Source organism: Pezoporus occidentalis, unplaced genomic scaffold (genome assembly GCF_034315485.1).
Source record: "Pezoporus occidentalis ecotype Australia unplaced genomic scaffold, CSIRO_AGI_Poc_V1 ctg86, whole genome shotgun sequence".
Taxonomy (NCBI): Eukaryota; Metazoa; Chordata; class Aves; order Psittaciformes; family Psittacidae; genus Pezoporus; species Pezoporus occidentalis.
Window position 1 is genome coordinate 9,223,363 of NW_026916220.1, and position 12,846 is coordinate 9,236,208.

The 12,846-nt window shown below is 45.5% G+C and overlaps 1 protein-coding gene across 1 annotated transcript in view; it reads right to left on the reverse strand.

The window, feature by feature from the left end:
- The window catches only part of MUSK (muscle associated receptor tyrosine kinase), a 53,441-nt gene that overhangs the window by 20,547 nt on the left and 20,048 nt on the right, over positions 1-12,846 (reverse strand). Inside the window, exons 6-8 of the mRNA XM_062604393.1 lie at positions 6,851-6,975; positions 3,577-3,736; positions 2,138-2,144 (exon numbers count right to left, since the gene is read on the reverse strand). Of these exons, the coding sequence (XP_062460377.1) occupies positions 2,138-2,144; positions 3,577-3,736; positions 6,851-6,975 (292 nt within the window). The remainder of the gene's footprint in view (positions 1-2,137; positions 2,145-3,576; positions 3,737-6,850; positions 6,976-12,846) is intronic.

Genomic DNA, 12,846 nt, shown 5'->3' on the forward strand with positions numbered 1-12,846 from the left:
CCTAGCAGCTCCCATGACTGCCCCATGGCAGCAAAGCCTGTGGGCATGGACATGCTCTCCACTTGGGCAGCCTGTGGCATGCTATGCCCTTTGTATGGGGTGGAACCTGGAAAACAGCCTCCCCTGTCAGTGTGGCAGAAGCCAAAGGGGGGGGGGGAGAAGGGGGTGCTGAGTGCAGCTGTTCCTACTGCTCGTTCAGTCAGTGCAACTGGAGTCAGGGAGTTCAATTCACAACACGCCAAGCATTTGGAGTAGCCAGCAGAGCCATTTGTATCTGTGCCTTTTATTTCTTTTCCTTGGCCAAATAATTGTCCATTGTCAGCCCTGGTGGCTCTTGCTGTTTTCCTTGGATGGATACAGGATTATACAGGACACCCAGATTTCTGTTTTTTAGATGCTTCTCTCTGCAGATGATGCTCTCTGGCCCTGGTTTAGTTGCTCTACTTTGGGCTTTATGTAGTTTATTTTTTTTGACTATGATTTTTTCCTACATGTCACATTGGCTAAAAAATACAAGAAGGCACTGATTCCTTGAGCTGGCACTAAAACAGCAGTGATGCTGTGTCACCTGCATCACCCTGTGCTCGATGGACACCCCTTCACATGACATAGGCACCCCCAGTATCCTTCACCACAGCCTATGACATCTCCCTAGCACAGAGCAGGCTTCCCCACAGCACTTCACTGCCCCCAGCCCCCTGTGTGGTGGCGTCACATCATTGATGTTTTCCTGATGATGCTGTTGTGTTTAATCTGACAGGTGAGTCCTTCCTGTGCTCCAAGAAGCAAAAGATGGCACAGGCATGCCTTGGGCACCTGTGCTGCTGAATTCAGTGAGATGCAGAAGCAGCCTGGTAAGAGCCACCAGTGCTAATATTGTATTTCCTCACTTTTAAAAAACCTGTAGAGATATATGGACCAGAATGGAGAAGCAACAGCAATGTGTTTCTCACAACACCTTGCCACAGAGTGGGAATTTCGTGCAGCAAAGGTTGAGAAGAACTGCAGCACAGAAGGGCTGAACATTTGATCACTGTTCCCATGTCTGTCACAACTACACAGGTGCAGGTGTAAGGCATGTCTGCTGTTATAATCACGTGGTCACTAAATCATTTACAAACTTCCTGAATCAATCTTGCAAGCCCCTGTGAGGAAAGCAAGCACCTTAGCAGGGGGCCTGTGTCAGCAGAGCAGCAAAGCCATTTGCTCAGACTTTCTCAGGCTCTGCTCTTTTCTCTGAGGGCCAGTAGTTTCCAGCCCTCCTTCAGGCTAAACCTCTCGTTTTCCCTCGAGACTCACCTGTCAGTGCAGCATGTAGAAATATGCTAGGACTATAAAAAGAAAAACGTCAGCCAAATTGTTCAGTACTCAAAAAAATACTAAGCAAAAGTACATGTCTGACCACATGCAAGTGGCTTTATTCATCCATAACTCTGCTTGAAATATCTAAACTCCTCTTGCTCTAATCTGGTGATCACCAAATAAAAATACATTTTTGTCTGCATACAGACAGTAGTTTAACTTGCATTTAGGTTTTTGCTTGTGTATTTATAAGGCCAGTGAAGTTGTGGGTGTGTAACAGTGAAAGGAATTTACTCCAGAATAGTCTGCCTACTACTGTACTTTAAACACCCTTACTGATGTGTGATCCACCACTTGGTTGATACAAAAACACCCCTCTCTACCTGGGCCCAGTCGCCAGTTACACCTCTATAAAGAAGCCTAGTCTTCCCTTCAGGTGAACCACAGCTACATGCTTGGCATGCAGAAGCCCAGATTAATTAAATCCCCTGGGTTATAAAATCATGGAATGGTTTGGGTTGGAAAGGACCTTAAGACCATCTAGTTCTAATTCCCTTGCTATGGGCAGGGACACCTCACACTAAAGCATGTCACCCAAGGCTCTGTCCAACCTGGCCTTGAACACTGCCAGGGACGGAGCATTTACCACTTCCTTGGGCAGCCTGTTCCAGTGCCTCACCACCCTCACAGTAAGTAAAGAACTTCTTCCTTATGGCTAACCTGAACTTCCCCTGTTTAAGTTTAAACCCATTACCCCTTGTCCTATCACTGCAGTCATTATTCTCCTCCCTGGCCCAGAGAAAATCCCCAGAAAGCCAGAGAAAGTCATTCTCACCTCCACTCTGACAAGATGCACCGGATCCAGGAGTGATAAGCCAGGAGAAAAAAAAAAGAAATTGAAAAGATATAAGTGACATTTCATTGCCCCCTGTGAGATGTGAGGATTAAGATTTCCATACAAGATTTTCAGACATCTAAACTGTCTGAAAAAGATGCAGCTAAAATCTGTTCTTATTTCATACTTTCTTGTGAGGAAGAATATTTGGGCAACACTGGATGCTGTGCAGGGAGAGGGATTGAGGTGAAGGAAAAGGATTGCTAACTGTAGTTCTTGCTGAGATGGACTGTTGCACCTTAAACTCATACTTTTACCCTTATACTTTGAGTCCCACTTAACTGGCAGGTAGCACCCTTAAGGCCCCCATGCACCCAGTACTGCAGGCAGCAGATGGATCAGGAGGGAGACACCAGGGCTGCAGGAGATGGGCTACACCAGCATGGAAAGGTGGTGCTAAGCATCTGCCTAGGACTGAGACATCTCTGCCCTGGGACCCCTGGGAGTTGGGGAAACGCTGGGGGTTCTGCTCCCCTCTTGCTGAGCACACGCAGTCTGGAGGAGATAAGCGCAGCTTCTCCAGCCAACCTAAAACACTTCTTCCTGACTGCATTTGCAGCTCTGCTTCATGGGGAAAACACTTGGCTTGGCTAAAATCAGAAGCAGGGATGTGAAATATAGTATCAAGCACTGAGTCTCTTAAGGGGCAGAGCTTGCTGCTAGGTTTCAATGCCCAGTGTAAAAAAGGTCATGGTTATTTTATCAACAGAGCAGGAGATGAGGCATAGGGAGACAGGCAGGTGCATACCTGCTTAACAGCAGGACCAGGGCTACCACCCCATGTCTGGAGACCTGGATGATTTCTCTTTCCTCTAACTAAACAGCCCTGCCTGTTCCAAGAGAGAAAGCAGAAGCTGCCACACTTGGTGTGACAAATGCTGTCAGCTAGCACAGACTATTTGTATTTCTCCTCTTTGGATCATCCTGTCCCCATCTGGGAGATGCCCCTGGGCGTAGAGGTTACCCCGGACATGGTGAGGTACTGCTCTGACAGCAAGCTTCCTGCTTTCTGAATGCAAAGCCCTGGAGAAGTCAAACTTCTCACAAAAACTATTTTCACCTTGCTGTTAGGTGATACCAAGTCTGGGTCATGGCCATGACTTCCTCAACATGGATGAACTTACCAAGTGTGCTTCTGGGACACAAAGTACACGATGGCATCAAGCATTCAGGAAATGACAGCTGTGCCAGTCTCCCAAGTGTAAGAATGTATGAGGAAATAGCCTGGGCGGGGGATGCACTTGTACTTAAATTTAGCCCGCTGCACACTATCTAGTCTCCAAGGCTTTCCCTCCTCCTCCCAAGTACTTCACACCCCTCCACAGCAGGGAAGCGACTGCAAGGGTAAAACAATATTGACCCCTCCTTTCCCAGCATACCTGAAACACTGATGGTTGCTGCAGCTTTGGCAGCTCCAAAAGTTTTGCTGTGCTTGTTTGTGGCAAGGCAAGTGAACAAGCCGGGTCGGGTGACATACACCTGCAATCTGGAGTCAACCACTCTGCCCTTGACATTCTCTGCTACAGATCCTGCAGAAACCTAGGAGACCAAAAAGCCCAGTGCGGTGATATTTCCAACAAAGGCAAACAGAGAAACCGAGGGAAAATCTGAGACCCAGCCCAAGGCATTTAAATTGGTAGAGAAACACGTAGCAAGTGGATAGAACTGGCAAAGAGCTAAAGCTGCTGGCTTTATTTTGGTGCTTTCATACCAGCTGACTTCACATACAAAAGTAAATGTTAAGGACCTCTCCTATTTCACAAGTCAGCAATAATTTTGCAATTAATTTTCTGTTCCAGAAGGCTGTAGTCTTAGTTTTGGTCATGTAATTGAGCTGAACAATTGCTCCAGGGCCTTTTCTAGAAGACTTTGCCTATTCACTGCTTAACAAGGAAGGGCGCAAGGTAACTTTGTGGACCCTGGCTATACAGAGGAAGAAAAGAAAATAGTTTGAAAGTTGTCAATTCTGGATTAACATAGCCACTGCCACACTTCCAAAGAAAGCACTCTGGCTCCGGCACTTTGGCAGGTATGTGATAGATTTTCTTATCTCACACCTGCAAGTACGGAAGCGGCTGCAGATGTGGTGATTTTGGCTATTTTTCCAGGTCAGAAATTCCAAGGTAAATTATCTTGGAATCTGCTGATTTTGGCCAGTTGTTCTTAATTTTATCCTCAAGCCTGTTCTGCTCATATGGTATTCATTAAAGTACACCAAGAGTCTACCTTGCAAAGGCAGTAGGAAGGAGCAATATTGCCTGTTCTACCCTTCATCCTGATAGAAGGCATTAAGTGTAAGTCCAGCAAAGTGTGGTTACCAGTGCATCCCACCAGTGCATCCCACCAGTGCAACCTGGCCCTAAGAACAGCGATTTCCTTGGATCATCCTAACAAAGCACTCTACTTACACAACTATCTGAGAGGTCAGAGACATCAATTTGATGTCTCTGGAGGTTAATAGAAACATTATTTTAATGTGATATGTGTTTGTTTCCAAAGGTATTAACAGTGATAATTGAAAAAACATGAAGGGTATCACATCTTTAATAAGCAGGTTTCTCTCTGAGAAGAAAATGTTGAAAATAATGTATTTGTTTTGCCTCACTCAAGGTTAGCTTGAAGTTCTGGTGGGGAAATGTGATTGTGGAGAAAGCACTATACAAACAGGCCAGTACAGTTTGCAAGTATTGCATCAGGGATGGGTGGGTTACTGTGCAAATGCAAGGACCACGGATGTTTTTTGGCCTTATGTCCTTTCCAAACAACCATCCTATGATTCTATAATTCTGTTTAGGTGGGCAAGGCTGCTGCTCCTGCAGAGGAGTTTGCATCCTCCTCTTCAAAGACAGTTCAATAGCCTCAGCAGATTACCTCTGTTTAAACAGATTAAAGGACAATTACAGGTCAGTGTTCAGCAATCATAATGTTGCAGATACATTGCACCTTCTAATGACACTGTTGCTTGCTTGTGAGCCAGCCCTCAAACACACATGCTCCAGTCCACCAGCTTTCTGACCTGACTTACCCAGAGACAAGCACCATTAAGATCTCCTTGCCATATTTAAAATGAGACAGTCTGGAGCACCACCCTCCTTTGACTGGGCTTTGATTTGCAGACAGGAACGGGGCAGATCAGATCTGACCAGCCAGGCAGTGGCCCTGGGCAAGGACTGAGCATCATCCCACACACCACTCTCTGGGACTAGTGCAGTGGTGGGAGACAGGTAAAGCAAGGGTCTGTGCTCCAGAAATACTCTGCCCTTGCCAGTATCACCAGACTCCCCAAAAGTTTTTTTCTCAATGGGAAAGAAGTCCTGAATGAGCAACTGCAGTTGTCTCAAAATAATTATCACCAGAAACTACCAAGGACTTATGGGGTTCTGTGGGAGCTGATCTGATCTTTTTGCTGTTCTCCCTAGAACCCTTGAAGGAATATAGAAAATCAGGCCTAATCAGACTGGATTACACTGTAAGGCTTAGAGGTGATATGAAGGCAAGAGAGCTGGCAGAGTAGCCCAGGCTCCTTAATAATGTATTTTAAATATATGGAAGGAGGGGACACAGACCTCTTTCCTGGGAAGGAATTTGAACAAGAGGATTTATTGGTGTTGCTGGACAAGCAAATTAACAGGAATGACCATGGCCAGAAGGACTTGGGGGCTGATGGAAGGTCAGTGAGAAAGAGTAGAGGCAAATTGCCAGCCTGCATACAGTGGCTGCTCCACCTGCCTCCACAACATTATGTCCTGGGGGTTATCCTTAGAAAAGCTGTTAAAAGACCACAAAGAGTACAAAACATGTCCACCATAACCATAGGAAGACTACAGGAAACCTGTGGCAGGCTCAGGCTGCAGAGCTGCTGTGACTGTGTTGCACTACTGACTCCCAGTAAGGCAATATCAGGTGTCAAGCAGCTCTTCAGTTCAGCTGAAGAGAAGGCATTGCAATAGCCTACCTATGGACACGAAAGCCAGACGAGTTCAAAGCAGGCACCTATTTAGAATGGCCAGGAACATTAGACCACAGAGCAATTTCCTGTGAGAAGCAGTGGATTTGCATGTCTTGGTGCCTGTCACTGAAGAGAGTGTATCTTTCTTGAGGATGGGCTTCTAGCCAGGAATAAATTGGTGACATGCTTCAGCGTGTCACCTAGGTCAGTCTAGAAAATTTCAGATCTATTCATCTGCAAATATGCTGTGCATATATGCTGCCCCACAGGTATTTTGCCTCAAGGCAGTTCGCACCACCTAACTAGCTCAGTTTGTGTATTTTGTCAAATAATCAATTTTGCCATGTTATTGTTACCACATTAGAGAGGAAAGGTGGCTGCAGAAATACTTAAATGCACAATGGAGTCCTAGAAACCCTGTCTCAGGGGAAGGCTGCAGGCATCTAAATCATTCTTCCCCTCAGGCTTCCCAGACCATAACACTAACCCACGCAACACTCTGGAGAAGGGGGAGAGCTTTGCAGAGGAGAAAACTGTGGCAGGGAAGCGAGATGGGCTCAGCTTGATTGCACAGCAAGGCGCTAAATAAGGCAGGAATAGAAACCACATATGCTGGCTCCCAGCCTTGCGTTTTAATCGTTGGGCTGTGCTTCCTGCTGCTAGCAGCCCTCCAGGGCAAAATGCATGAAAAAAAAGGAACTTACTGCTTTCCCATTTTCCAGCCAGGTGACAGTGGGGACTGGAAGGCCGGTTGCTGAACACTGCAATGTCACCACAGACCCGAAGGTGATATTTTGGGATTCAGGAGCCTTCAGGATTCTGGCAAAAACTGCAGGAGAAGACAAATGTGCTAGTTGAACAACACTGTAGAGCTGAAGCTGTGCTGCCATGGGGATGCTCCTTCCCCAGCAGGCCTTGAAAGAAGCCCCGTGAATAAAAGCAGAGCATAACACAGGCTTCCCGCTGAGTGACAGGTTTTGGGGATGGATGAGGAGGAGAGAGAAAGTGATTGGCATGGGTTTGTTCTGCACCTTACAGACCAAAATTTTACTTCTGGAGGTTTTTACATCACCTGAGTTTGATGCCTCAGAGGATGCAATGTGCGAAAAACTCAAGGGCAAAGTCATTGGCAGCATGCAGATGGGACAGCTTACAGCAAACACACAGCAAGCTACCATACTGCCCTGCCAAGGGTCACCTCATGTGAAACTTCTTCAAAATCATCAAGGGGGACCATTGGCATGTCACGTACCATGAAATTTAAGGGTCAGATAAGCTCCTCAGTGTGACCACAGTGATTAGAAGTTACCATGGAGAGCTGCAAACCCCAACATCTTCCATGCCACAACAACCTACCCTAAGGGGAGAGAGTCCAGCACTGGGTTATGGGGGAATGGCTGGCAATGACTTTAGGAAGATACAATTGCAGGGGGAAATAGGTTTTTAAACTGGCTTTCCATTTCTACAGCACTTGCTTTCTTTGTGGACAGTTTGAAGACAATCATGCCCTGGCACCGATTTTTTTCTTTTTTTTTGGGGGGGGGGGGGGGGGGGGGGGGGGGGGGGGGGGGGGGGGGGGGGGGGGGGGGGGGGGGGGGGGGGTGGGGGGGGGGGGGGGGGGGTGTGTGAAAAGAAGAACTGAAGTATTTTTGCTTAAAACTTATTTCAGTCCAGAAACACAACTCTGATGGCCTTCACAAGCTGTATTTCAGCTGCTGTACTTGGACTACACAGAGGAAAGCAGACAAGAGAAATATTTTTCAAGTGGAACATTTGAGTTTTGACTCAAACTTTTTAATGGAGATACCTGAATGTCTGTGCAGAAGCAGGCTGAAAACTCTGTACAATTTCTTACTCCAATTTCACCTGCTTAGTGAGTTAACATTTGCTCTCTTCTTTCTGGGCTGCACAGCAGTAACTGGAAATCTCCATCAAAAATTTTATTATGCAGGGGAGTTTCTCTTGGAGTTCTCAGACAAGCATGATTACCATTTTAACCACATTTGCTGTCTGTATGGTTCCCCTTTACTCAGCGCACCTCTTGGCACTGGCCACTGGTTTCTCTCAGGTGGAAATCTCCAATGCAGAGTGATTAGAAGACCAATAAGTGTCCCTTCAGAAAATGAGTATCTGTACCCACTATTTGGTATGATGGAAAGGTTTTATCTGCAAAATTTCAGTTGGAAAAAAAAAGTTATCTGCTTTCCACATAGTCCTTCCACCCAGTCCTGGCCTGGGAAGGGGCTGAGATTCATGTTAACAAAGAGCTTTTGTTCATAGATAGGCAACACTAAGAGTACATTTCAGTGTAGAAACTGTTTTGGCTTAGGAGCACAGCCACTCAAGGGGGTCCTGGGAAGGGGGTTTTAGGAAGATTAAAGTCAGTGAAGTGAAAAGAGTGGGAAGATATGTATTATATTCAGCTCCTAAATTGCTCCACCGTCTTCGAGCAGTCCCTCACTGTCAGTGCTTGGTGCCACTTGCTTAAAATCAAAGCAGAGCTGCTTTGGGGCCTGCTGAAACCCCCTGCCCCTCAGAAAGACAGCAGGTACAAAGCTCCACCAATAACAAGGAAAGCTGCAGCCACTGGCTGGGAAGTTTCATCACGAAAAATAAGTGAAATGAAAGCTTTGCCTGAAGTTTCATTTCAGGCCATTAACACCAGATGGTTATGAATTCAGCCCTGAGTGCTCCGGGCCAAGCTCATAATTACTTTTATATTTCAGTCAGAGAAATACTAAACTTCTGTGCCTCTCCTGGCAGCCTTGATGTGCATATGGTTCCCACTGAAGCCAGCATGTTAGCTCCCAGAGCCAGAATATGTCCCTTAGTGCTTTTCTCATGCTGCTGCTGGTTTCTTAGTGTACTGCTGGGACCCTGCCTGCCTGACAACCCTCCTGCTCACATCTTGCCCAGCTTCATTAACACCGAGCGAAGTCCTCTAACAGCACCCTGTTAGCAGGTGCCAGACACAGGCGCGTATGCCCTCCTCTGTACCAGCTGCTCTCCCAAAATCTGTAAGGATCTTTCAGCCAGGAATTAAAAAAGGCACGTTTTGAAGATGATGGCAGTTGCACAAGCAGGGACCAAAGCTACAGGGATTGTGGCAGCTAATCCAGCTCATGCACGCGAAAGCTGCATCCCACTTCCCTGGGTCCTCCTGCCAGCACTAATCATGGAACTAGCTTTAGTAATTCACCACACTGCTGGTAAGAGTGCTCATTTGCCAGCCTAGGGAAAGCAAATGGTCAGGCCATTCACACTTAAAACACAAAATACAGGGACTGTGTGCAATTCTGGTGTCCTCAACATAACAAGGACATGGAACTGTTGGAGCAAGTCCAGAGGTGGGTCACAAGGATGATAAGGGAACTGGAGCACCTCCCGTATGAAGACAAACTGAGAAAGTTGGAGGAGTTCAACCTGGTGAAGAGAAAGCTGAGTGGAGACCTCATAGCAGCCTTCCAGTAGCTGAAGGAGGCCTACAAGGATGCAGGAGAGGGACTCTTCATCAGGTATTGTAATGACAGGACAAGGGGTAACGGGTTCAAACTTAAACAGGGGAAGTTCAGGTTAGATAAAAAGATATTATTCTTTAAAGATATTATTATAATATCCTATTTATATTTATTGTATTAATGTAATTAATAATAAATATAATTAATATAATTGATATATTAATAATTACTATTATTATGTTATTTATATTATATTATCCTATTTATCATTCTTTTAAGGATATTATTCTTTACTGTGAGGGTGGTGAGGCACTGGAACAGGCTGCCCAAAGCAGTGGTAAATGTTCCACCCCTGGCAGCATTCAAGACCAGGTTGGACAGAGCCTTGGTCAACATGATCTGGTGTGAGGTATCCCTGCCTACAGCAGGGAGGTTGGAACTAGATGATCTTAATGTCCTTTCCAACCCTAACTATTCTGTGATTCTATGATTCTGTAAGAAATCTAGTGACAGCTACTAAGCATTCACATGTTACTTTTCCATGTGGAAAATATTGCAGGTGTATTATCCAGCACAAGGAGTGACAGCTAGAAAAAAAACCTGGACCCTTCAGGAAATAAGCTGATTTCCAAAATGTCGAAGAATGGAAGCTCCTGCTATCTCCAATGCTACTGTGTGTATTTCTAGGACTTTCAAAGTTGAAGTTGCAGATGTAATACTTTAACATTTCAAGTGCTTACACTTGCATGGATTTTTTTAAAGTAAACTTTAGCTCTTTAACTGAAGTACTTAGCTCTAGATACTGTGAATTGAACAACCTGGGGCCTTTTTACTTTATTTTTAAGTGAGAAATTCCCTCGGACAAAGGCTGGACTCTGCACTTCCAGGCATGCTTTGGGCTGCCACTGACCAGCACACTCAGGGACATATTCTCCAAAAAAAGAAATTGCTTGGGAAACATTGTTTAAAAAAAAAAAAAAGGAAAAAAAAATCAGATCTTTCTCAGTCCCATCATCTATGGGTGGATGACAGACACATTGCTGCTGCTGGCAGACTCAGCTGCTGTGGGAAAGCCACGATGGGCTGCATGAGAGCAGTCAGTGTCACCTTGTACCAGTGCAAAGCTGGGTAAGACCGCCAGGATGAGCTTGGGGTCCATTTTTGTGACTACATCAGCAAGGAAATCTGTCCTATAGGTAAATGGAGGAACCCAGCTCCCAAAACGGTGACTTTCTTTTCTGACACTATATTACACAAAGAAAAGAGGGAAAATTGAGGAAGAAAGATCAGCCCTGATGTTGCCAACCTAAGCAACCAGCTGGGAGAAGCAGGTGAAAGACAGGAAGAGGAAGAACAGGAAATTTCAATAAGTGTTTGCAAAGTTCATGTTATTTGGTGGGCTCAGGACATTGCTTTGTTTTCATTTTGCCTCAGAATGAAAATTCCCCCAAAACAGGTGAATTTTAACACCTCTTTTCCAGATCCTCATGAAAGTAGATTTTGTCAGGACCTTTGCTTGTTTAGCTACATCATCACAAGGTTAACAACATTCACATCAAGACACCCAGGCTCTCAGTGAGGGGTTTACCCAAGGGCATGCCAAAAAGCAGTTAGGGAAGGCAAGCAAAGAGGGCTTCATTGATTTATTTATTCAAGTGGAAAACAAAACAGTGGAGCTGGAAATGAAACCCAACAGCTAAGAGCCAAGCCAGCACGTTCAGTTTCACTCCTAAGCCCCTTAATAAATGTCCTTTCTTTTACAGCCCTGCTAAATGATGTGCTGTGCACTGCAGGGCTTGCTAGGAGGTATCTGCACCATGGCCAGCTGCTCTCGTTTCTGAGAATTAGGTAACATCATCCAGTCCAAATAGTCTGGCTTTATTTCAGTCACAAAAATTTTATACTATAAAAAGATGAAAGCAGGGCCCCTGCCCAGCCCCCAGTTTGAACAGCTAACTTCTTCCAGGTGACTTTGTTTTCCTGTTGCCTTTGACTGAGCTGTGTTTCATTTCCACAGTTTGGGGCCTGATCCTGCATTCCTAGCATATGCCTGCCCTCTAACTGGGTAAGGCCTGTTTTTCTCCTAAAGCAGGCTGGATTGGGCCAATCACATCCAGGCAGCAGCCTGGGTGGCCTGGGGCCATGCTGCTGCTTTCAGGAAAAGGCGCCCTTTGGAAACCCTCATGCATACAACCCCACTGCAGGAAGATGCCCCATCTAGCCAGGGTTTCATAAACCTTAATGCTGGCTTTGATGCATCAGGCCCAGTCAAGTAACTAGGCTGTGGGGTGGGGGTGGTTTCCAGAGCCTCTTCTGGCTTCAGTGAACCTTGACTTTCAGAGAATATGTGCAACGTTTGCCAAAGTACATGAGTTAACCCAGCCTGTCAACATCCATGTGCAGTCATATTTAAGTTTGTTGCTAGTCCTGGCAAACACTAAAGCATACCTGATAGTCCAAACTGATGTAAGGCTACCAAAAACTAAACTTGTGTTAGCAACTGTCTGGCAACTGTGGGTACATGCTCCCTTATCACCACAGTCTATGCCTGGCCTAAAATGCGAGCCAGACCTCGTACGTCCATACTGCCAGATCTGATACATCAACATGCTCCACTTTCCCATACTGTTTTGCTTTTGTCATGAAAAATGACTTTTTGGGTGAGTATGGTCAGACCTTATGCCAATTTTTTTTTTTTTTTGCACTTATGCTATAAAACACAGCAACTAAAAGCAACTGCTATGTAGAAAAAAGTGTTTTCCTTTGCTACAGCTAGTGCTGTGCTGAGGACCAATGTGTCTGCACTGCTGGGGAGATTGGTAAGGCACACATTGCCTCAGAAACTTTTGTGACATAAATACCCTAGCAAAGACTTTGCACTGTGTACTATTCATGGGTAAGTATTTAGTAGCTAAACTGGAAGCATTTTTTTGTTTGCATTCACCAGCGTTAACATAGCTCTCCTCTAGTTGAAGCATGACAGATTGAAATGACTCTTTCTCTAATGAGGAGCTCTCTGCCTTGGGCCTTGCTTACTAATCCCTAAAAATTCATTTATGCTTACCGCCTATATGCTTTGAAGAACCATAAGCTTGTGCCAATGTGTTCACAGTCTTTTGCCAGTTGGAAGTCTGGTTGTCTAAATCCCCATTCAGACTCATTCATCCCACATCCATTCACTCTTCCTGACAAGTCTAAACCAGGCAGTCAAGGAGAGCTAACAAGCACAGGGGATACAATTT